This window comes from Myotis lucifugus, unplaced genomic scaffold (assembly GCF_000147115.1).
Source record: "Myotis lucifugus unplaced genomic scaffold, Myoluc2.0 scaffold_246, whole genome shotgun sequence".
Taxonomy (NCBI): Eukaryota; Metazoa; Chordata; class Mammalia; order Chiroptera; family Vespertilionidae; genus Myotis; species Myotis lucifugus.
Genome location: NW_005871294.1, coordinates 19063 through 45641, shown reverse-complemented (window position 1 = coordinate 45641; position 26579 = coordinate 19063). Strand labels below are relative to the sequence as shown.

General features: G+C 39.8%; 1 protein-coding gene across 1 annotated transcript in view; it reads left to right on the top strand.

The window, feature by feature from the left end:
- Window positions 1-26579, top strand: part of LOC102442280 (phospholipid-transporting ATPase FetA-like) — a 77306-nt gene that overhangs the window by 38878 nt on the left and 11849 nt on the right. The window contains exons 14-19 of the mRNA XM_023762469.1: window positions 9640-9836; window positions 14608-14816; window positions 16622-16665; window positions 18938-19103; window positions 23833-24021; window positions 24636-24751. Of these exons, the coding sequence (XP_023618237.1) occupies window positions 9640-9836; window positions 14608-14816; window positions 16622-16665; window positions 18938-19103; window positions 23833-24021; window positions 24636-24751 (921 nt within the window). The remainder of the gene's footprint in view (window positions 1-9639; window positions 9837-14607; window positions 14817-16621; window positions 16666-18937; window positions 19104-23832; window positions 24022-24635; window positions 24752-26579) is intronic.

Genomic DNA, 26579 nt, shown 5'->3' with positions numbered 1-26579 from the left:
ACTACATCCATGAACAATAAGCACATGAAGAAGTGTTTTACTTATTTGACAAACATGCAAATTGAGACACAGTAAAGATAAATATAATAAATAAAATCCCACAGAAAAATAATGGCGAAGACAGGTCTATCTATGACTCATCAAGTCATCAAGTCATATTTACTGAGGATTTATTATATAGCCAATGCATGCCGGTGTGGTGAGAATCATAAGGATGTATAAGACCTAGGACTAGGCCTCAAGTGTTTAAGTTCACGTTTGGGGGGAGGGGAGGGCATCAATATGTGCCAGATACTTTACATACATAATTTTATTTAATAGTCACATCTATCTACCTAGGCATAACTCTTCAGGGTCAATGCTATTTTTGCTATATTTGCTGTCTCCTTGAGGAGTCAAAATTAAAACACATAACAAGTCCTGTTTAACATGGCAGATTGATCACATGAGAAGAACATATAAAATGAACAGGACGGGATGCGGGCTACTAGTCAGGATAGTTCATTTTAAAACTGCCCATAGCCCAGCTGGCCTGCTCAGTGGTTGAGCGTCGACCTATGAACAGGAGGTCACGGTTCGATTCCTGGTTAGGGCACATGCCTGGGTTTTGGTCTTGATCCCCAGTATGGGGCATGCAGGAGGCAACCAATCAATGATTCTCTCTCATCATTGATGTTTCTGTCTCTCTCTCCTTCTCCCTTCCTCTCTGAAATCAATTAAAAAAAATTTTTTTAACTGCCCATATAAAACAACATGGGCAACAATTGGCCCTCTGTACCATCCTGTCACATCTATCACATAAATATAGCAATAAGAAATGTATTTACCTTCCAGTCCCAAACAAAGTGCTATCTTCTGAGATGGGTGTCATTACTTCCGAGTAAAACCCACTTTATTTTAAACTTGAGGGCTCAAGTTTTCCTGCAAGCTCCTTGTGTAACCTAGGGTGCACCCTGTCAAACAATACATACTGCCTACCTTCACAGCACTCATGGTTCCATCCTCCCACTCAGGGTAGTGGCCTGTTGGGGAAACAAAATTAACCAAAGGAAACAAAACCAACCAAAGCAGCACACTCCTCTTTTACTCATATTTTTAAGTGGACTAGAGAGAAATCAGGAACACAGGAGGAGGATAAGGATGAGCAAATAGAATAACTGACCTCAGAATAAATACATTGTATTTCAGGAAATAGAAAAGAATTTTCAAACAATCTTATTATTCTTAGAAGAAGCAATTGCATGAATAAAATAAGAATAGTTTGCTAGCCCTAGCCAGTTTGGCTAAGTGGATAGAGTGTCAGCCTGCGAACCAAAGAGTCCTGGGTTCAATTCCGGTCAAGGGCACATACCTCGGTTGCAGGCTCCTCCCCAGCCCAGGCCCTGGTCGGGACTTGTGCAGGAGGTAACCAATCAATGTGTTTTTCTCACATGGATGTTTCTCTCTGTCTTTCCTTCTCTCTTCCACTCTCTCTCTAAAAATTAATGGAAAAATGTCCTTGGGTGAGGATTAAAAAAAAAAAAGAATAGTTTGCTAAAAATAAGGGGAAAAAAGCAATCAGTGAACAACAACAAAAATGAATTTTGAAAAGTAAAAATTGCTGAAATTAAAAAGCCAAGAAATGGGCTGAAATAAAGAGTCCAAGAACTATCCTAGACCATAAAACAAAAAGACAAAGAGATAGAATATATGAGGTAAATACTTTTTTATTTTTATATATTTTTAAATATATTTTTATTGTTTCAGAGAGAGGAGGGGAGAGGGAGAGATAGAAACATCACTGATGAGAAAGAATCATTGTTCAGCTGCCTCCTACACTGGAGATCGAGCCCACAACCCCGGCATGTGCCCTGACGGGGAATCAAACCGTGACCTCCTGGTTCATAGGTCGACACTCAACCACTGAACCATGCTGGCTAGGTGAGATAAGTAATTTTTTGAATGGCGGGCCAAACCAGGTGCCTCCAATTTATCTATCAGGAGTACCAGAAAGATACTAATAATTTTTTATGATACGACTCCTCCCTTTGCCCTAGGGCTTCATTCTTTAATAAAACCTGTTGTTTTGCATATTTCTAGCAGGGTGCAAAACAAATGTGTACCGGTATAATTGTTATTTTATATTAACTTTATACATATGATTGACTTAACTTAAAAAAAGTTTTATGATTTTAGTTACTTAGGCCTTTTGGTTATATCATTTGTGACAGAATAATGTGAAGCTAAAGTCATTGCTAAGCTCTGAATGGAAATAACATGCTCAAGAAAAATTGATTGCCTCTACTTTATTATGTGCTCAAAATAGATAATTAAAAGTACTAAGCATTGTACTTGGGGTTAAGTATTGTTGCTTTAATCTGGCATATTTGTTTATTGAAAGCAAAACAAAGGTGGAATGTTGAAGAGAAAGAAATATTAAGATGTTTTTAAATACTCTGTATTGCTACTGTTTGGGAATGTACCCAGTTTGAGGTCCAAAAATAAATTTTTAATGAAATAAAAAATAAGTAAAGTAGCCGCCTGCACCAAGATCTTCTCTACTCTATTAAACTGTTTTATTTTCCTCACAGTACTTACCACTAATTAAATTCTATTTTCCCATTTCTTAACTCTTCTGCTGTCCACCTATCTCCACAGGGTTGTAAACTCTCTGAGAGTAAGGACATTCTCTTTTTTCGCCACTGTGTTCTCGTCCCTAGAACTATGTCTGACACATACTAGGAACTTCATTTTTATTTGTTGAATTTTTGGAAATAGTGAATATCTGAACTACCAAATTAATGAGCCTCTAAGGCAGAAATTGTCTCATATTCATCTCCATATTCCTGGGAGTGCCTTGCATAAAGTAGTGCTCAGGAAATACCTTTGAATGGTTATTAAATGAAGATATGTCCTCGAATTAGCTAGGTTCTTATCAGCTTAGCAGTTTTGTTTATGTGATATTTTTGCCAGGTCATTGTAAATGTAGTTAGATATAATGCAGTGGCATTTCTCGAAGCTGAAGCAGTAATCCTTCCTGATTTAAACACTTTTTCCCATTTTTGGAAATGTTTCTTAGGGGAAAATCTGGCAGACACCAGAAGTATGTTTATAGCAAAGCGGCTTCCTGATGAAACCACAGCTGAGCTGGGGTTTAACTCCTTTCCCTCTCCCCAATGACCACAGCTCACAGTGATAATGCTTTCTGCACCCTAGTCTGTTAAGTAGGAGCGTGTTTGTGGGGCAAAGAAGCAGAGTGGTTGAAATTAGAATGATGCCAGGAATTCAGGATATACTTGTGAGGTAAGGCACAATGAAAAGCACAGATGTGGAGTGTTCTTTGCCAGTGGCCCTTAACATCCAAATGAAAATATGCTCAATATCTATAGATTCTATTACATTTTGAAAATGAAATATATTTTTAATAATATATATTTTTATTGATTTCAAAGAGGAAGAGAGAGGGAGAGAGAGATAGAAACATCAATGATGAGAGAGAATCATTGATCGGCTGACTCCTGCATGCCCCACACAAGGGATCGAACCCACAACCCGGGCATGTGCCCTGACTGGGAATCAAACCATGACCTCCTGGTTCATAGGTTGTTCAATTCTGAGCCACATCAGCTGGGCTGAAAATGAAATGTATTTTAATAAAAACTGCCTTTTTATTATTCAAAAATTAAAAAAAAGAAAAGAAAAAGAAAAGCACAGATGTGGAAGGCCAAAGAAAGGAGTACTTTCTTTTTACAGCCTGCCTGTGAAGCCTGGGAGCCCCACGGTGACAGTGATGGCTTTAGTCACCTTTGTCAAGAGTGACAAAACTGAGTGTGATTTCAGGCTTTGCTGGAACCACTTTTTGCTAAGTGAGAGGCTCTCAGTACTTCTGGGGTCTGACTGGCCATTCTTGTTTCTTCCTATAGAAAGGGAGCAAAATGAAACACTAAGAGATAAGTACCAATAAACTCCATCACAATAAGAAACTCAGAACATCTACAGGGTTTAGAAAGCTTCAGGATAGCAGGAAAAGCTGAAGGAATGAGGGAAGAGCTGAATGTGTCCTACCCATGCGGGGCCTCATGCTGATGGGGAAGCCCTGCCCTCTGGGGCTTGGTCTGGTAGTGGTGCTTTTCCTTTCTAGTGGCCTAATCTGAGCAGAAAGATCTGGTTCTGGGGAACTCAGTCTAACAATGGAGACAGGGCACATCACTGGAAACCATGGGTAATTCTGTTATCCAGGAAGTAGGGATGGAGCAAGGGTGTTAAGGTCACCTTATAATCTTCAACTGCTTTGGAGGGTTTAAAATTATTTATTCTAATGTATAATAAATAAATTATAAATAAATTTATATTTGTAAATATAGTAATTTGTTCTAATCATTTTACCTTCCCCATTTTTCCCAATGGAGCTGATGAAGTAGGCCTAACCAAGTGGCAGGTAGAGGAATATAGCCTCAGATTTCATATTGGCCACATAGACTATCCAAAAAGGAAGGCAAAGCCAGTAGAACTCATCACTGAGTTTTGATCTGCACCATGAGGATACCCTTGCTTTCTTAAGACTCATTGAAGAGAAGGGTGAACCTGGCCAGTGTGGCTCAGTGGTTGAATGTCAACCTGTGAACCAGGAGATCCGTGTTGAATTCCCAGTCAGGGCACATACCTGGGTTTCAAGCTCTCTTCCCAGTAGGGGGCATACAAGAAGCAGCTGATCAGTGATTCTCTCTCATCATTGATGTTTCTATCTCTCTCTCCCTTCCTCTCTGAAATCAATAAAAAAAAATTTTTTTTTTTTTAAAGAGAGAGAAGGATGAGGAAGTGGGAGTAAGATTGAGAAGGAAGGGCTGTATGGTCTTCACCTTTATCTCAGAGCTGAACTACTCATTATGACTCTGCATTAGGCTTGGAATAAAGGCAGTTTTTCTTCTGTTTTATCTCAATCCTCCTCTGTTTTGTTCTCTCCATCCATTACCCATCTCTCAAATCTCATATATTAAATGATTTCAAGGATTTATTGCTAATTTTATGTGGTTATGTCTTTAAATAATATCCTTTAAAGATATATATTAAACTGTTTACAGATAAAGTTATATAATGTAAGAAATTTGCTTAAAACAAAAAGGAGGGCAGGAGAAAAAGAGGTTTGGCTAAAATAAGACTGTCCATGAGGTAATAATTATTGAAACTGGGTAATGGGTACATAGGGGTTCATTGTACTATTTATTACATTTTCAATCTTACTTATTAGATTTGAGACAGAGAAAGGGAGAGACACATCAATTTGTTGTTCCACTTACTTATTCATTCATTGTATGAATCGTTGCTTCTTGTATATGACATGACTGGGAATCCAACCCACAACCTTGTTGCATCAGGACCATGCTCTAACCAGCTGAGCTACCTGACCAGGGCTTATTGTATTATTTATATACCTTAATATGTATTTGAAATTTTTTATAATAAAAAGTTTTTTAAAATTTCTTTTTCTGAGAGTGGTCCCAGTTAGACCTGCTCCTCCTGCCTTTCTACTCTTGTCTTCAAATACTTTCCCATCAGTGATTAAAAGATGAGACCTCTGATCATCTGGCAGTGGGCATGGCTTATTTTCAGGTCGTCACACTTTGTGCCAAAGGGCACAGGTTTGAAGATCATTCAGTAGACTTAGACATGTTCACAGTGTCATTCATATATTCTCTAGAGGCATGAGGGCATGCAATGCTGGTAGAATATAAAATTGTATAACCAATTTGGAAATGTTTGATAGTTTCTTTTTTTTAATTGATTTGAGAGAGAGAGGAAGGGGGAGAGAGAAACATTGATTTGTTGATCCACATTTTTATGCATTCATTGGTTGCTTCTTTTATGTGCCCTGACAGAGATTGAACCCATAACACTCCAATCAACTGAGCCAATCGGCCAGGACCTGCTTGGTAGTTTCTTAAAAAGTTAAATATAAATATATTATAGGACTCAGCAATTTCACTCCTAGATATTTACAAAGGAAATAAAAACAAATGTCCATGCAAAATCTGGTACACAAATGTTCAATGCAGTTTTGTTTGTAATAGTCAAAAGCTGGAAACACCCAAATGTCCAATAAAAAATAAATTAGTGAACAAATTATGTGATATCCATACAATAGAATACTACTCAGCAATAAAAAGAAATAAACAATTGCTGAATGAAAGAAGCCAGACAAGAAAAGAGTACTTATATATAAAAGACTAAGTGACCAACCATATGTCTGTCCGACCGTCCGACCAACTGGCTGGTACATATGGTGCACCCTGGCAATTTAAAAATAAATGTTGACTCATGCATGTGCAATACATATAAAGCTCTCGCTGGCGCCAATCGCACGCATGTATTTTGATCTATCATTGTTCATCGTGAATTTGGTTAACACTTCTATTATAGAGAAAGGGCAAGTAGCGATATTAAAATATTTCTTGTAATTAATTTCCTTTCAATGTGCATGAATCTGTGCACCAGGCCACTAGTATACTGTATTATTCCATTTATATAATTTTAACTTTTTCAGCTTTATTAAGATACTAGAGCCGAAACCGGTTTGGCTCAGTGGATAGAGCGTCGGCCTGTGGACTGAGGGGTCCCGGGTTCGATTCCGGTCAAGGGCATGTACCTGGGTTGCGGGCACATCCCCAGTGGGAGATGTGCAGGAGGCAGCTGATTGATGTTTCTCTCTCATCGATGTTTCTAGCTCTCTATCTCTCTCCCTTCCTTTCTGTAAAATATCAATAAAATATATATGTAAAAAAAAAAAAGACAAAGGGAGATTTTTTTTAAAAAATTAAAAAAAAAAAAAGATACTAGAGGCCTAGCCCGCACAATCGCGTGGCCCCACACACACACCCGCCGCGCTCGCAGCCGGGCCTGCCTCACCGCGCCCTCCTGCTGGCCACCCCACCCGCCCATCAGCCACCAGCCTTGCTGTGATCGGAGCCTGTGGGCTGCCAGGGAGGGCCTGAGAGGTGCTCCATGCACCTCATGGTGACCGGTCATTTGGTCGTTTTGGTTGTAACACTTCTTGGCCTTTTATTATTATGACAATTGACATATAACATTGTGTAAGTTTAAGGTATACCACATAATGATTTTATATATGTATATATTGTGAAATGATTGTCATAGTAAGGTCAGTTAACACATCAAAGTTATGATTTTTTTTTGTGGTAAGAACTTTTAAGATCTACTCTCTTAGCAACTTTTAAATATACAGTGATTGTTAATTATAGTCACCATACTGTACATTACATTCCTAAAACTTATAAATAGAGGTTTGTACCCTTTGACTACCCTCTCCATTCCCCCTCAACTAGCCCTGGCCTCTGGCATCTACCAATCTGCTCTCTGTTTTTATGAGTTTATACTTTTTAGATTTCATAGATAAGTGAAATTATACAGTATTTGTCTTTGTCTGATTTATTTTACTTAGCATAATGCCCTCAAGGTTTATCCATGTTGTCACAAATGGCAGAATGTACTTCTTTTATAGCTGAATAATATTCTATTGTATGTGTATATATAACACCACATTTTCTTTATCCATTCATCTATTGATAGACACTTAGGTTGTTTGCATGTCTTTTTTTAGCCCACAGGCTGACACTCTATCCACTGAGCCAAACCCACCACGGCTGTTTGCATGTGTTGGCTATTGTAAATAATGCTGCAATGAACATGGGGGTATAAATATCTCCTATTGTTGCTAATCCTCACCTGAGGATATTTTTTCCATTGCTTTTTAGAGGAGTAGAAGGAAGGGATAGGAGAGAGGAGAGAGAGAGAGAGAAATATGAGAGACAGATTGATTGGTTGCCTCCCCACAAACGAGGCTAGGGATCAAACCTGCAACCCAGGTGTATGCCCTAGACCGGGAATTAAAACTTCGACCCTTCTGTATGTGAGCTGACACTCTAAACCAGGGGTCCTCAAACTACGGCCCGCGGGCCACATGCAAATATAAATATTGTATTTGTTCCCGTTTTGTTTTTTTACTTCAAAATAAGATATGTGCAGTGTGCATAGGAATTTGTTCATAGTTTTTTTTTAAACTATAGTCCGGCCCTCCAACGGTCTGAGGGACAGTGAACTGGCCCCCTGTTTAAAAAGTTTGAGGACCCCTGCTCTAAACACTGAGCCAGGTGGGCCAGGGTAGGGGGTGGAAGTGCTGCTTTTGTGCCAGTGCCATACTGTTTTGATTACTATAGCTTTGTAATACAGTTTGAACTCGGGAAGTTGTAATGCTCTGTTTTTCTTTGTCAAGATTGCCTTGGCTATTTTGAGTCTTTCGTGGTTCCATACAAATTTTAGGATTGGTTTTCTATTTCCATAAAAATTATAATCGTGATGGGGATTTCATCGAATTATAGATAGCTTTGAGTAGTATGGACATTTTAACAATGTTAGTGCTTCCAATCTATGAACATGGCATATCTTTCCATTTATTTGCGTTTTCTTCCATTTTTTCAGTAATGTCTGAATCCCACTTGGTCATGGTATATGATTCTTTAATGTGCTGTTGAATTTGATTTGCTACTATTTTGTTGAGAAGTTTTGCATCTCTGTTCATCACGAATAGTGGCCTGTAGCTTTCTTTTCTTGTAGTGTCCTTGTCTGGATTTGGTGTCAGGGTAATGCTGGCCTTGTAACGGAGTCCGGGGTTATCTCCTCTCCCCCAAAGTTCTTTTCTAAACATAGTTCTCAAATTTATCTTATTTCTTTGCTTCCATGCTCCTCCATGCCTTTCTCTCTCAACTTAATGGCAAGAAAATTGCTGTTATCTAGAACTATACTCTTGGGTAAGAAGGTATCATCTTTAATCTCAATTTTGCCTCCAGGCAAGATTCATTTGGAAAGAATTATTGGGACTTGTGTGTTTAAGATCATAATCTTACCTCTTCCTCTTTACTTTCTAAAAGTAATAGGCTTTTTCAATCCTTCGATGACCCAAATTTCCCCCTCTTTTTTTCATTTCTGCTTATAAATTGGCAGTTATTTCCCTAGTTCAGCTCTTTCTTTGATACCTTGTCAAAGGCAGTGAACACACACTAATATAGGCTCAGCAGGTCTGTCTTCAAGTTTTACCAAATTCTTTATTAATGTGATTGCCATATTTAAGCCTTTTATAACAGTTTCTTACCACCCACCTACCCACAACTGCTAAGCCAGTGCCACGCATTCTAGACTTTTGTTAAAGCAGCATCTCACTTCAGTAATGGAGTGATAGGAGGTTGGGTTCTGGGACTGGTTCAAACCTATGTCTCTTAGATAGGTTTGCTGAATGACTTTAGGCAAAATAGTTTCCCACTCTTAATATCAAGTTCCTCATCTATTATTAAAAGAGGGGTATTATAAATATTACATAAAATAATATATGTTAAGTGCTTAGCACAGTTCCTGGCACTTAAAAATTATTTAATATATTTTAGTTATCATATCCCTTCAAAACCCCAAGGATAGCTCCTGCTGGGCTTTCTTTTCTGTCCTGTGTACAACTGCCTACAGCACTCCCCCCGTATGCTCGCCCACCCTTCAAGAAGAGGGCTTTGTTGAGATATAAGGCTTCAAAGGGCAGAACTGAAGTAGCATATGCCTTGGATGAAATGTTAATTCTTTTTGTTTGTTTGTTTTTTCTAGATTTTCCTGTTTTTAGGCTGCATGTGTTTTATCCTAGCAATTGGGCATAGCATTTGGGAGAGCAAGAGAGGCTACTACTTCCAGGATGTTCTGCCATGGAAAGACTATGTCTCCTCATCATTTGTCTCTGCCATCCTCATATTCTGGTCCTACTTCATTATTCTCAACACCATGGTGCCTATTTCACTCTATGTCAGGTAGGCTTCTTTGATCACTTTGGGTTATAGGTGGAGGAACTGACTCATAATCCTGATGAATTCCCTAACTACAGTGTGAACTTTTAGAAAGCATAGACTGTGCTCTTTAACCCACGACTTTCCACAGTGCCTGGTGTACAAAACACTCTGAGAAATATCTAGAGATTGCATAAGTGTTTTCTATATCCAGAATACTGTGTGGGTTATACAAAAAGAAATTTGTCCTGCCCTCAAATAACTTACAATGTAAGTGACTGAATTAGACATACAAGCACATGAAATAACTAGAAAAAAAATACACACAAATTGTGTGATGCTAAAACGTAAACCAGGCTGCCCCTAGTTTATCAGTGAGATAGAGTCCAAACATTCATTTGTAAATCAGTTATTCAAAACTCAGAATCCGTTTTCCCATAGAAACAATGTGGGAAATGGTAGACAAGTGTAATTGTGACCTAAGTTCTGCTTCCTTAAAGTTGGAGAAGAGAAGAAGAAGGATGTCTCCTCTCCCCTTTTCATTAGCACTGTGGACAAAAATTGAAATAGTTAAAATAAGTATTTACTCTGATTTCCATTTTTCTATTTTCAACATTTCCTCTCACATACACACATCTCACACACATTTTCTCATCCTTCTTTCCAGATTTCCTAAAACCTGCACTGTGGCATTCCAACCTGAAAAGCACCCTGCATAATTAAATTATCTTATTAAATTACAAATATTTGTTGAGCACTTTATGAGCCACATACTGTATTAGATGCTAGAGAAACAAGCATTAACAACAAGACAGCCCTTTAAATAAACTTACAGCATAGCTATGGAAACAGATACTTAAATAAATAATTATGGTACCATATAAAAAATTATGTAGTAGAAATACATATGTGAATGCTATGGGAGCCTTGGAAAGGAATGGATTAGTTCTGCCTAGAAAGACAGGTGTTTACAGAAAAAGATAATAAATTCATAATTGAGAAAAGAATAAAATTCACCAAGCAGAAAATAGGAAAAGAGTATTGCAAGCAGAAATATCAGCATGTAAAAAGTTTTGGAGATCTTTTTTAAAGCTTGATCTGGTCGTAGAACAATGAACAATCTAAACTAAGATGTTAGATGGTACTTTAGGATCAGATCCAGGGAAGACTTAATTGTCAAGCCAAGGAGTTTGGATTTCATCCTAAAAGCAGCAAAGACCTTTCTAAGGAAAGAAATAATGAGATTAAATGTTTTTGTTTAGAGAGATTGTGGCTGCTATTGTGGCTGGTATGGTGAAGGAAGGGGGGGTTGGGTCACAACAAATGAAGAGAGTAAAATGTGGGTCTGAGCACCTCCTCCCTCAAACAAACAAACAAAATCCATGTTGTTCAATGCACCTCAGACAGGGCTACTACTGAAGCAATCTAACCCATATTAAGTATGAATGATCATAGGAAGAAGGAGGATGTCTCCTCTGCCCTTTTCATTAGCACCGTGGACAAAAATTGAAATAGTTAAAATAAGTATTTACTCTGATTTCCATTTTTCTATTTTCAACATTTGATAGTTTTCACTGTTTTAAAATGAAGATGCTTTATGTTAACCATAAAGAGTCCTTAAGGCATGTTATTTTTCTCTTATTCTCATATCCACTCTGTTACCTCTGAATGTGACAAAGGCAGAAGGGAAAAGTCAGATAAAATGAAAAGAAGGCAATTAGGGGAGAAGCTACCCCACAGGTCAGCTGTTCCTGCCTGGAAACTTATCAGAGGGTCAGCTCCTATAGGCTGTTTCCAATTTTCTTTCTTTTTTTTAATTAAATCTTTATTGTTCAGATTATTATAGTTGTTCCTCTTTTTTCCCCCCATAGCTCCCCTCCACCCAATTCCCACCCCACCCTCTGCCCTTACCACCCCCCCACTGTCCACATCCATAGGTGTACGATTTTTGTCCAGTCTCTTCCCGCATCCCCCACACCCCTTCCCCCCCAAGAATAGTCAGTCCACTCCTTTTGTATGCCCCTGATTCTATTATAATCACAAGTTTATTTTGTTCATCAGATTATTTATTCACTTGATTTTTAGATTCACTTGTTGATAGATGTGTATTTATTGTTCATAATATGTATCTGTACCTTTTCCTTCTTCTTCCTCTTCTTAAAGGATACCTTTCAGCATTTCCTTTAATACTGGTTTGGTGGTGATGAACTCCTTTAGCTTTTCCTTATCTGTGAAGCTCTTTATCTGACCTTCAATTCTGAATGATAGCTTTGCTGGATAAAGTAATCGTGGTTGTAGGTTCTTGGTATTCATCACTTTGAATATTTCTTGCCACTCCCTTCTGGCCTGCAAAGTTTCTGTTGAGAAATCAGCTGACAGTCGTATGGGTACTCCCTTGTAGGTAACTGACTGTCTTTCTCTTGCTGCTTTTAAGATTCTCTTTGTCTTTTGCTCTTGGCATTTTAATGATGATGTGTCTTGGTGTGGTCCTCTTTGGATTCCTTTTGTTTGGGGTTCTCTGCGCTTCCTGGACTTGTAAGTCTATTTCTTTCACCAGGTAGGGGAAGTTTTCTGTCATTATTTCTTCAAATAGGTTTTCAATATCTTGTTCTCTCTCTTCTTCTGGCACCCCTATAATTCGGATGTTTGTACACTTGAAGCTGTCCCAGAGGCTCCTTACACTACCTTCATATTTTTGGATTCTTTTTTCTTTTTGCTTTTCCGGTTGGGTGTTTTTTGCTTCTTCGTATTTCAGATCTTTGACTTGATTCTTGCGATCCTCTGGTCTAGTGTTGGAAGTCTGTATAATATTCTTTATTTCAGTCAGTGTATGCTTAATTTCTAGTTGGTTCTTTTTCACAACCTCAAGGGACTCATTAGACTTATTGAGGATCTCATTAAATTTATCGGCGGTCTCACTAGATTTCTTGAGTGTCTCACTAAGTTTATCGGCGGTTTCTAGAAAATTCTTGAAAAACCTTAAAAGTGTGGTTTTGAACACTATATCCAGTAGTTTGCTTTCCTCCATTTCTGTCATTTGTGACCTGTTTCTTTGTCTCCGCATTTTTTTATGCTTCGCTGTGTCGATAGAGTGGGTTTCTGTGCTAAGTGTCCTTTAGGGCCCAGTGGCTCAGCCTCCCCAATTACCTGAGGTGGACACTGTTGGCGCACCCCCTTGTGGGCTTTGTGCACAGTCTTATTGTAGTTAAGCCTTGATTGTTGTAGGTATCACTGGGAGGAATTGACCTCCAGGCCAATTGGCTGTGAGAATCAGCTGTGTCTGCAGTGGGAAAACTTCTGTGCTGGAGACACCCTTCTGGGGCAAGACTTGCTTCAGTGGGGCTTTGGTGCTCACTGAGTCTGCCCCCTGAGTGTGTCCCTTATGATCTGAGGAGTTGTAATCTGGATGGTCCCACTCTGACCACTGGGTACACTGGCTCTTGGATCGCTAAGGAGGTGCTAATTTAATCTCTGTCTGAGGCTACCCAGCAGGAGCTCAGCTATGAAGGAATGCAAGCTGCTGTGGGGCCTTGGGCCAGCTGCAGTTGGTTAGGTAATTTTCAGATTTAAAGGGCCAGGCCTTTCATATGCAAAAGCCGGCACACAGCTTGGGTGGGGTGGGGTCCCAGGGGATCAACAGGGCAGAGCAAGCATCTATGGCTGCTCCTCAGTCCTGCCCTAAGAGGCCCCGCTTCTCAGTGTCCCGGTATTCACTGCAAGCACCTCTGAGAAAGCTGCCCTCGAGGTCCGACCAATGCCAGACAGTCTAGCCCAGGGGTGGGCAAACTTTTTGACTCGAGGGCCACAATGGGTTCTTAAACTGGACCGGAGGGCCAGAACAAAAGCATGGATGGAGTGTTTGTGTGAACTAATATAAATTCAAAGTAAACATCATTACATAAAAGGGTACGGTCTTTTTATTTCAATAGTTTTATTCATTTCAAACGGGCCGGATCCGGCCCGCGGGCCGTAGTTTGCCCATGGCTGGTCTAGCCTCTCCTCCCGGAACTGGAGTTCAGAGCAGTTGGGAGCTTGAGACTCCCTCCCAATTGAAAAAGACAACCGCGTCCTCAGCTGCCAGCCCTTTCTGCGTGTGCCTCCGTACCTCTGCACTTTACTTCCACACTGCACCTCCTCTGAGTCTCAGTGTGCTTTTCTCTTTCCTTCTAGTTGTAGAATTTCCACTCAGCCAGCCTTCCTGTAGTTCTGGATGATGTCTGTTTTGTCTTTTAGTTGTATTTTTGAATTTGTTGTGGGAGGCAGCAATTTCCGGTGTTTACCTATGCCGCCATCTTGGTTTCTCCTGTTTCCAATTTTCATTGATCCTTCCCTCCTTCTTCTGAACAACAAAGCTCTGAGTGTCAAGTTTCTCTCTCTCCCTCATCAATGGGTTTACATGACAGCAGCAATAGTCATCTAATGAAGCCTAAGCCTTCTATAAATTAGCTCTTGCAGGCCTTGCATGACTGCAGAAGTTCAAAATTTGTGACTTTTTCTAGGTATGTTTTGGAAGAAGAAAGAGTGAAAAGGGAAATTCCCAGCAAAAGTAATCAAGTATCTCTGGATCCAGATGGTAATGCCTTGTGTAATAATGGTCAAAGTCAGAATTACAATGGGTTGGCTGGTGGCAAGGGTCCTGTGATCCAAGATTGATTGTAAATTCCCAAGGAAAATGCTCTGATATGATTTTCAGATGCTGGCCCTGGCCTACCACAGGACTAGTAAGGAAACCAGGATAATGTATTTGTTTGTCCTATTCTGATCCAGGACCCTTCTTTTCTTGCTTTCTCCTTAGTGTTGAGATAATAAGATTGGGCAACAGTTTCTATATCAACTGCGATCAGAAGATGTTTTATGCACCAAAGAACACACCAGCACAGGCTTGTACCACCACTCTTAATGAGGAGCTCGGCCAGGTCAAATATGTGTTCTCAGACAAAACAGGGACCCTGACTAGGAACATCATGGTTTTCAACAAGTGTTCCATCCATGGGAGACTATATGGTATGCATGTCTTCTTGTTTTTCCTGAGTCCTAGAGAACTACTTTACAGATTGTTTTCAAGAATAATCAAGCTCTAAATTCACATTTGCCTCTTATTCTCATAGCCTTCTCTATTCACTAGATAAAATGTAAAGATCACTTAGCCCATTCAGTTCTATTCAAAAGTATTTAATTAGTACCTTGTAGATGCAAACCATCATGTTAGACATTGGAAATATCAAGATATACAAACTTATTCTCTATCCCAAGGAATTTCTGATTTCTTGGAATGTTAGTTCACTCTCATATTAAATCAGATAGAGAAATCAGCATATTATTGAAGCTGCTAATCTCTGGATTTTCCCTTAGGCCAATAAACAATCTTGAGAGAAGCCATCAAAGTGTAGTCAGAGTTTGCTCAGTATCTTCCATGCCCCATTCCTCATTTATTTCATGCCTTAATCATAAGCTTGTTTTTATGTGACATTCATGCCCAGTGCACTAACTAGCAGAGATCGGCAATCACATCTAAAAAGCTAGAGCCCATGTGATGTCTTCTGGGATGATGAAAAAAATCTGAAACTAGAGAGATGTGGTAGGTGCACGATATTGTGAATGCACTAAATGCCCCTGAATTGTACACTTTGAAATGATTCTTTGTGTGTTACATGAATTTCTCCTCAACTAAAAAATAATTAAAATTTTTAAATTTAAAAGAAAGCTAGCACTCTAATATTTCTTATTACCCCTCTCAGACAAGGTTTATTTTTGGATGAATTGATTTGGGTGAGGATCTTATTCTCTGGCTTATTGTAAGACCATACCATATACTAGATAAGGTTGAAAAGGATCATGGGTGTTTCTGTGCTTGGCCTCAGAACGTCTCCCACCCCCATTCTGTCTGTACTATCGACTGACCTAGATCCTAAACATTCTAGTTCTATTTTCAAATCTCTCCTAGGTAACTTTTCTGATTGGAGGGCTTCCTGAGGTATGAAGTCTCTCATAGATCCAGTGACTAACTTCCAGCCTCACCTCACTCTCATTTAAGGAAGAAGAGTTGGGACCCAAGCAGATACCTTCTTCTTACTGTTGGCTTGAGGAAGGAAGCTTCCTGTAGCACTGAGGACTAGGTGGCCTGAGTGGATTCCAGGCAGCTTGACTGCAAGTCTAGGATGATAGAATCAAAAGAAAAAAGCTTTTAAAAATCCTCCTTTAAATTACCATATAACCCAGTCACTTCATTCCTAGGTATATACCTCCAAAAATTGAAAACAGAATTCAACCAGATAGATATATGTTAGTGTTCATTACAGTACTATGCATAATAGCCCAATAGTAGAAACAACTCCTGTGTGCATAAACAGATGAATGGAAAACAAATTGTGGTATATCCATACAAGGGAATGTTAGTCATAAAAAGTAAAGTCAACAATAAAAAAAGGTAATGAAGTTCTGACACATGGTACAACATGGATGGTCTTTAAAACGTTATGCTGAATGAAATAAGCCAGACACAAAAGGAAATATTGTATGATTCTTTGTAATATATAGAATAGGCAAATTTATAGAAAGTACATTAGAAGTTACCTAGGTCTGGGAATGGGGAGGAATGGGGAGATTCTGTGTAGGATGCTGGAAAAGTTTTGTATATATAATGGTGATTGTTGCACAACATTATGAATGTAATTAATGCCACTGAATTGTACACTAAAAGTGTTTAAAATGGCATATTTTATGTTATATATATTTTACCACAAAAAAAAACCCATTAAACTGTTATTTAAAACCCTTGTCAAGTCTCTGCTCTTTTTACTTGCTAACAGGTGCTGTCTATGACAGGTTTGGACAGAAGGTGGAAATCTCTGAGGTGAGTGATTACAGTTCCCTGTGACAATGCATATGGGAACTGAGTGAGGCCTTGATATACAATAGCATCTTAACACAAGTTGGGAGTCCCTTAGTCCCTGAAATATTAAAGCTTTTATTGGCCCCATAATATTAGAAAGCATTATATAAATGACCTATGTTTATTTGAGGAGATTTGGGTTTGTGTTTTAAAATGAAAATGGCTTTATGGGGGGGCGGTATTTCTGTTAAAAAAAAATCTTTGCTCAATTTAAAAAAATTTCAAACAATACAGAAATCTCTGAAGAAGAAAGTTAAGATCATTTAATCCAGTTTAGGTAACCAATGTAACATATGCTTTCCTATGTATACACATATATATAAATCTAGATATGATAGATAGATATGATAGATAGATAGATAAGAAGAAAGAGAGAAAGGGAGGAAAGGAGAAAAGATCATAGCATACAGGCTATTTTCAGCCTCTTTCTATTCACTTAACACTATATTGTGGTCCTCTTTCCACGTCATTAAAGTCTGCATCGTCATTTTGAATGAGTGTTGTATCCAATTGTATTGATATACCTTGATTTAACAAGACCTATTTTTATTCCATTTTGTTTTGCTATTATAAATAGCATTGTGGTAAACACCCGATGCACACATTTTTGTCTCCTCTTCTGATAAATATGTCATTGGAATAAAGTCTTAGAAGTGAAATTGGTTGATCAAAGGGTAGCCACATTTTAATATTACCATATTGCCCTTCAGATAGATTACATCAAAATATAATAAAAATATAATATATGAAAATTCCTTTTCCCCCCTATCTTTGTCAATACTGGCTATTAACAGTGTTTTAATATTTAGAAATTTAATTGGTGAGAAATGATATCTCATTTAATTTACCTTTCTTTGATTACTAATCAGGTTGAACCATTTTTATGTTTATTCTCCTTCCCGATCAGTTTATTGCCCATTTAAAGTTATTTTGTGAACTGCCTGTTCACGTACTAATGCAGGTCAGCCTCATGCCTGCCTCTTCAGTTTATCTCTCATCACTCACCAGCTTCTAATTTTAAAGAATGTGCCAGTACAAGAACCCAATTCTAGAAAAGCCTCAGAAGATGCTATATAATGATTTATCTTAAATTACTGAACCCACAAACTTCCCAGAGTTTATAACTGTGGTTGGCCAGGTCTAGGGCTTGGCATTGGACCTGACCATATTTCCTTACTGCAATGACAAAACTCTTTCTATATGGGATATAGAAAAAAAGCCCATATAGCTCACTACAAACTCCCCTTACCCCAACATAGCATCAGCAGGACAACTGTGTCTGTCTGTACTTGACATATTGGATCCCAGCCCAAGTAGTACCACAACTACAAAGAACTGGAGAAATATCCTTGAGAGTTCTAGTATGGACTGGAGAAATCTGTTAATATCACACTCCAGGAGATGAAAGAGCCTCAGGGTCAAATTAAACCAGGAAAAAAAAAATGTTTACCCAAGGTGGCTACCAGCAGCCTCGCTGAAATGGAGAATGAGAGGCATGTCTATCTATAGGAACCAAGGTCATAGCCAGGAAAATGGTAATTAATATTAAGTCCAAAGACTGAAGCAAAGTCAAGGACCATGTGGGTTAGAAGCAGAAAGGAGTCAGGTATGCTGGCAAGTCAAGTAAAATGGTTTAAAATGAAATCTGAAACAAGTGGTATGTACTGGAGTCCTTGCAATGCAGGCTTGCCTCTATCTTGCAGTATTCTTCTCTAGCGCCCTTGTGGAGTTAAATCAGGATAATGTAACACAGTGATATCACTGACCTGATACCATAGTGATATCAGAACTCAGTTCTATTCCCAGCTCCCCAAGTCAGGCAGAGGACAGCCACAGACAACACTTTTTCCAGATACCATTTACTAATAGTGCACAGTTATCCCCTCCTGTCCTCAGGTTTGACTATCATGGATTTGGGACTTGGAAGAGTAGAAACTGAAGCTGGCCATTGATCATTCGGGGTAGCTGGGGGAGAAAGGGAGTAAGAAGGGTCTGCCAAGCAGTGCTCAGCTTGTCTCCTGTGGGATGAATCTTCCTGGCCCAAATGAATGGGTGGTCCAGGTCAGAGCTAAAAAGGCCTTAGGAACCAGCACAGGGTCTCCTCCATTTATCTTGCTTTTCTCTTCCCATCTTCCTAAGCATTCTTATCACGTTACAGAAATTGCTCCCAAATTGACCTTTTACAAAGTGTCAAGCTGCTGCTGAGAAGTTTGTTCTGGCTTATGTGTTCCAGAAAACAGAAAAGGTCAGCTTCAGCTACAACGAACTGGCTGATCCTAAGTTTTCATTTTATGACAAGACGTTGGTGGATGCAGTAAAAAGGGGAGATCCTTGGGTGCACTTGTTTTTCCGCTCACTCGCATTGTGTCATACTGTCATGGCAGAGGAGAAAGTGGAAGGTGAGAAGGGGCCCAAGGCCTCATGAACTGAGAATATGTAATAGAGTCTAGGCTGGTTGGAGGTGGGGGTGGTTCGTTATCTTTCTTAGTCTAAGAAAGAACTTTCTTTTTTAATGTTTATTATTATTATTTTTAGACCTCCCCTGAAGATATTTTTTCCATTGCTTTTATTTTTTTTTAAATTAAATCTTTATTGTTCAGATTATTACAGTTGCTCCTCTTTTTTCCCTCCATAACTCCCCTCCACCCAGTTCCCACCCCGCCCTCCACCTTCACCCCCCCCCACTGTCCTCACCCATAGGTGCATGATTTTTGTCCAGTCTCTTCCCGCATCCCCCACACCCCTTACCCCCCAAGAATAGTCAGTCCACTCCCTTTCTATGCCCCTGATTCTATTATAATCACCAGTTTATTCTGTTCATCAGATTATTAATTCACTTGATTTTTAGATTCACTTGTTGATAGATGTGTATTTGTTGTTCATTATTTGTATCTTTACCTTTTTCTTCTTCTTCCTCTTCTTTTTTTAAAATATTTTTTAAATATATTTTATTGATTTTTTTACAGAGAGGAAGGGAGAGAGATAGAGAGTTAGAAACATCGATGAGAGAGAAACATCGATCAGCTGCCTCCTGCACATCTCCTACTGGGGATGTGCCCGCAACCCAGGTACATGCCCTTGACCGGAATCAAACCTGGGACCTTTCAGTCTGCAGGCCGACGCTCTGTCCACTGAGCCAAACCAGTTTCGGCTCTTCTTCCTCTTCTTAAAGGATACCTTTCAGCATTTCATATAATACTGGTTTGGTGGTGATGAACTCCTTTAGCTTTTCCTTATCTGTGAAGCTCTTTATCTGACCTTCAATTCTGAATGATAGGTTTGCTGGATAAAGTAATCATGGTTGTAGGTTCTTGGTATTCATCACTTTGAATATTTCTTGCCACTCCCTTCTGGCCTGCAAAGTTTCTGTTGAGAAATCAGCTGACAGTCGTATGGGTATTCCCTTGTAGGTAATTGACTTTCTTTCTCTTGCTGCTTTTAGGATTCTCTCTTTGTCTTTTGCTTTTGGCATTTTAATGATGATGTGTCTTGGTGTGGTCCTCTTTGGATTCCTTTTGTTTGGGGTTCTCTGTGCTTCCTGGACTTGTAAGTCTATTTCTTTCACCAGGTAGGGGAAGTTTTCTGTCATTATTTCTTCAAATAGGTTTTCAATATCTTGTTCTCTCTCTTCTTCTGGATGTTGGTACGCTTGAAGCTAATTCGGATGTTGGTACGCTTGAAGCTGTCCCAGAGGCTCCTTACACTACCTTCATATTTTTGGATTCTTTTTTCTTTTTGCTTTTCCGGTTGGGTGTTTTTTGCTTCTTCGTATTTCAAATCTTTGACTTGATTCTTGCGATCCTCTAGTCTGCTGTTGGAACTCTGCATAATACCCTTTATTTCAGTCAGTGTATGCTTAATTTCTAGTTGGTCCTTTTTCATAACCTCGAGGGTCTCACTAGATTTCTTGAGGGTCTCACTACATTTATCGGTGGTCTCACCACTCTTTTTGAGGGTCTTACTAAATTTATCAGCGGTTTCTAGAAAGTTCTTGAAAAACTTTAAAAGTGTGGTTTTGAACTCTATATCCAGTAGTTTGCTTTCCTCCATTTCTGTCATTTGTGACCTGTTTCTTTGTCTCCACATTTTTTATGCTTCCCTGTGTTGGTAGAGTGGCTTCGTGTGCTAGGTGTCCTATAGGGCCCAGTGGCTCAGCCTCCCCAATTACCTGAGGTGGACACTCTTGGTGCACCCCCTTGTGGGCTTTGTGCACAGTCTTGTTGTAGTTAAGCCTTGATTGTTGTAGGTATCACTGGGAGGAATTGACCTCCAGGCCAATTGGCTGTGAGAATCAGCTGTGTCTGCAGTGGGAGAACTTCTGTGCTGAAGACACCCTTATGAGACAAGACTTGCTTCAGTGGGGCTTTGGTGCTCACTGAGTCTGCCCCCTGAGTGTGTCCCTTATGGATATGAGGAGTTGTAATCTGGATGGTCCCACTCTGACCACTGGGTACACTGGCTCTTGGATCTAAGGAGGTGCTAATTTAGCCTCTACCTGAGGCTACCCAGCAGGAGCTACGAGGAGATCTGCAGATTCCCCTTCCTTGTTCGGGGTTTGGAGGTGCCCAAATGAGGCCCAGCTGTGAAGCAATGCAAGCTGCTGTGGGGCCTTGGGCCTTCTCTTGGAAGTTCTGGGTCTGTCTGGCCCAGCTGCAGTTTGTTAGGTAATTTTCAGATTGCAAAGGGCCATGGCATTCATATGCAAAAGCCTCTGCAGCAGCTTGGGTGGGGCAGGGTCTCAGGGAATCAACAGGGCGGAGCAAGCTGCTATGGCTGATCCTCAGCCCTGCCCTAAGAGGCCCGGCATCTCAGTGTCCGGGTAATCGCTGCAAGCACCTTTGAGAGAAAGCCGCCCTCGAGTTCTGAGTTCTGCCTGCTGCCAGACAGTCCATTTTCTCCCCATATGAGTCTAGGTCCCCAGAGAGGCACCCGGAACTGGAGTTCAGAGCAGTCGGGGGCTTGAGACTCCCTCCCGATTCAAAAAGACAGCCGCATCCTCAGTTGCCAGCCCTTGCTGTGTGTGCCTCCGTATCTCTGCACTTCCGCACCTCCTCTGAGTCTCAGTGTGCTTTTCTCTTTCCTTCTAGTTGTAGAATTTCCACTCAGCCAGCCTTCCTGTGGTTCTGGATGATGTCCGTTTTGTCTTTTAGTTGTATTTTTGAATTTGTTGTGGGAGGCAGCAATTTCCGGTGTTTACCTATGCCGCCATCTTGGTTCTCTCCTTTCCATTGCTTTTAAAAGAGAGTGGGAGGGAAGGGGGAGAGAGAGAGAGAGAGAGAGGCGAGAGAGACACATCAATTAATTACCATTTACATGCACCCCGACCGGGGTCAGGGATTGAACCCATGACCGTACAATGCACAGACCAATGCTCTGACCACTAAGCAATACCAGTCAGGGCTAAGAAAGAACTTTCTAATAGGAAGTCTTACCCAGCAATGGAATGGATAGTCAAGATAAGTAGTGAGCTCTTAGTCACTGGAGATATTCAAGTAGAAAACAATCTCTTGGTCTTAAAGAAGATTCAATCATTGGATAGGGGTCAGACTAGGGAGCTTCTGATCTTGAGAATATGTGATATTCTGTCATAGAGTCCATCTGAATTGTCCCCAAGATCAGTCCCACTGTCTCTGACAAGACTTCCTGAAAGGTGAATAGAATTGTCCTTTTGTTACTTCATAATTTAAAGGTGTCACCCTAACCAGTTTGGCTCAGTGGATAGAGCTTCGGCCTGCGGACTGAAAGGTCCCAGGTTCGATTCCGGTCAAGGGCATGTACCTGGGTTGTGGGCACATCCCCAGTAGGAGATATGCAGGAGGCAGCTGATCGATGTTTCTCTCTCATCGATATTTCTATCTCCCTTCCTCTCTGTAAAAAATCAATAAAATATATTTTTAAAAAAAGAAGACTTTTTTCTTAACAAAAAAGAACTTAAGCAACTGAATAAATCACATCCTTTAAAGTTAATATACTCTTTATATAATACTTCTACTTGATTACTTTACAGTTTTAGAAATTGTTTTCATTTATATGATCTCCTACAATCTTTACAACAGCCCTCTGAGGTAAGCAGAAAATGAAAAATGAACCTAGTTTTCAAGGAAACTGAAGCTAAAAGAAATTAAAGGACTTTTCTAAAACCCTATAAGAATGGCAGAGATGAGATAGGAACCCAAATTTCACATCTCCTGACCCCATGAGCTCCCACCCCACCTCTCCAGGTCTCACATTCCAAAAGCTGCTATTGCTTGAAGCATATTTGGACTTTGTTTACTATACCTTGAATGACAAGGAAATACACTAGAAAATAGTCTTATTGTCCCATAGATATACCTTATGGCTGACCTGAAATTATACTCCCCACCTACCTCATTCACAAGTATAAGACTGATTATGAATAACTGTTTTTAAAAATTAAATTGTCCTTCAGAAGATAAGTAATCCAAAATATATCTCAGGTTGTAGTGAAAGAGGAACTAAAAGAGGAACTCAAGAAATATCTTGAGTAATATCAGATTGAAAGACTAATTGGACAAAGTAAGTCATTTAGCTTCCCAAGGTGAGAGTTTCAAAGATGACAATACTCATTCATATATATTTTTAAATTGTTTATTAAACCATCAATATTATTACCCGCTAACAGTATTTATTTAAAGTTTGGCCAGTCTTATGTAGGAGCACTTTATGCGGCACCATCTGCATGAAACTCAGGAGATCTGTTGAAAATTCTATTTCTTGGGTCCTTCTCTGAGATTTTGTGATTCTGGATTAGTAAGTTTGGGTAGGTCAAGGAACTTGCATTTTTAACAAGCCCCCTAGGCCATCTTTATCCACTAAAGATGGAAAATAACTACCTATGTCTTTGTTCATCTGTATACGTTGCATGTACCATGTACCTCTGTAATACTAATTCAGGTCTGTGAAATGAGTTGAAAATATTGGAAAGAAAACAATTTGACTTGTTCTATACAGCCTGGCCTTTTAGGGCCAAACTATGAGGAATTTTTAAAGAAAAATGTCCCCTCTTGGGCGCCATCTTTATGTAAACCATTTGGAAGACAGTGTTACTTGTGGGTGGACTTCAGTTGCACCTCTCTGGGCTTTGGCTGCTCTCTTCTCTCCTGCCAGGTGAGCTGGTATACCAGGCTCAGTCCCCAGATGAAGGTGCCTTGGTTACTGCTGCCAGGAACTTTGGCTTTGTGTTGCGTTCCCGTTCGCCTGAGACAATCACGGTAGTCGAAATGGGAAAAACCATAATCTACCACCTGCTGGCTATTTTGGACTTCAGCAATGTGCGCAAGAGGATGTCTGTTATTGGTAGGTGGCCCTCCCAGTAGGTCCTCTCTCCTCATTTGTCATTCATATACTTTTACACATTGAGTCTCTCTTTACACATACGTGTTTTCTCCCACCCACATGCCTTCTCACAGGTACTATGCCTCAAATACTAAGGCATAGCCATTTCCACTTTCTCTGTTACATATCTTTATATTTAAACACAAAGGGGGCTTGCTACCATATACAAGGGCCCTTCTTTAGTGTTCCTGAGTAATGCCTTGTAAAAAACCCTTAAAACTAAGATAAAAACAGAGAATAAATCCATAAAGACTGGACTTGGAGTAAGAGATGGGGGCAGAAATATAGGGGAAATTTATACTTTCTTTTGCTCAATTAGTTCGGGTCATTCTTCATCCTTGGTCATTACTAGGTGTGAGCCTTAGTGTGGAACTCAGACTTGGGAAGCTAAATGTGCATCTGCATCAGTCTTCCACAGGTGATATTTAACCCATGGAAGAACTGGTTCCATAAAGTGCTCTCTCATTCTCACCAGCCTTCACCACATCACTTACCCTGCTATCCCTCAGTGGCCCAGACAAGTTCTTCTCACAGTGGGCCTATATGGTTACTTTGCTTGATTTGCTTATTCTTAGTGAAGACACCTGACGATCGGATAATGTTGTTCTGCAAGGGAGCAGACACCATCCTTTGTCAGCTGCTTCTTCCATCCTGTACACCCCTCAGAGATGTGACCATGGAACATTTAGATGTAAGTGTGTAGGTTGTAGGGGAGGGAAGCTGAGGGTGGTTCTGTGTACCTGGATATGTATCCACATGTGTCCCTCTGTTGTGTTTCTATATGGGTGTATATTAGTGTCTGTGTCTCTTTAATTGATGGAAGAATAAAAACTACCTCAATCTGTGGGATTCTCACTGACCACATTGTCAAGGAGATGGATGGCACAGGATCCCAGGAGCATAACAAGATTATGTCGGTGGGACCATTACCACAATCAGAATAGTTCTAATTCCTGGCTTTGGAGGTCTCATGGTCAGACCTAGAATTTGCTTCAGAATAGGTCTGCTGGTGTGGGAGGCCCCATCCCACCAGCCATGATGAGATCTGATTGTTTTTAGGATATGGAGCAGAAAGCACTAGGCCTGAGCTGTTTAGGGGACTGTTTGATACCATCCTCTGTTGACTACAGAATTAGACTCCCCAAGGCTACCTCCCCTCTACCTACTCCACTCCACATCCACCCTCTTGGATTTGAGATATATCAGAGAGTGGTTCCAGTGTGCTGGCACTAGAAAGGAAAACTAGATCCATATTCTCTGGGGTTTCTACCCTTCTACCTGGATATATAGAGGGTTGGGGGAATAGCAGAGGGAATGGGATGAGGAAAAGGTAAATCAGAAAAAAATATTTTAAAGAGGCAATATATTAGAGAAAATGCTATTTAGACCATTTTGGCTTGACTCTATATTAACACATAGTCAGAAGTCAGAAAAAATGGCCAATAAGCACATGAAAGATATTTAGTGTCATTAGCCATCAAAAAAATGCAAATCAAAACCATCACTGGGGTAGGTGAAATAACAAAGATGACCAGACAATAATAAGTATTGACATGAACATAGAGAAATTTTAACCTTCACACATTGCTTATGGGAATATAAAATAATGGAGCCATTTTGGAAAACAGTCTGGAAGTTCTTGATAATATTAGGTGTTGGGTTATTATATGATCCAGCAATTCCACTGCTAGGCATACTTCCAAGAGAAATAAAAGTATACATCCAAACAGAAACTTATACACAGATGTTCATAGCAGCATTATTCACAATAGCAAAAAAGTAGAAACAACCCAAATGCCCATCAGAGGATGAGTGGATAAACAAAATGTGGTGAAAATACAATGAATTATTTAGGCACAAAAAGAAATGACATAGCCCTGGCCATTGTGACTCTCCGTTGGAGCATTGTCCCATACACTGAAATGTTGCAGGTTTGAGCCTAGTCAGGGTACATACAGGAGGCAACCAATTGATCTTTCTCTTACATTGTTTCTCTCTCTTTTCCTTCCTCTCCCTCTAAAATCAATATATATGTCCTCATATGAGGATTTTCAAAAAGGAGGCGGTGGGGAATGACATACTCATACATGCTACAACGTGAATGAACCTTGAAAGCATGGTGCAAGAAGCCAGTCACAAAAGGCCACATGTTGTATGATTTCATTTATATAAAATGTGCAGAATAGGCAATGTGTAGAGACAGAAAGTAGATTAGTGGTTGCCGGGTTTTGGAGGAAAGGGGATGAGAATGATGCTAATGGGGTTTCTTTCGGGGGTGATGAAAATGTTCTGGGGTTAGATTCTAATGATGGTTGCACAACTTTATGGATAAGTTTTTTTAAAAAACTTGAATTGTATAATTCAAAAGACTGAGTTTTATGTTATCTACATTATATCTCAAGTGTTTTTAAAGTTGGTTAAGCCCAGCTGGTGTGGCTCAGTGGTTGAGCATCGACTCATGAACCAAGAAGCCACTGGTTCGATTCCTAGTCAGGGGGAGTGCAGGAGGCAGCCCATCA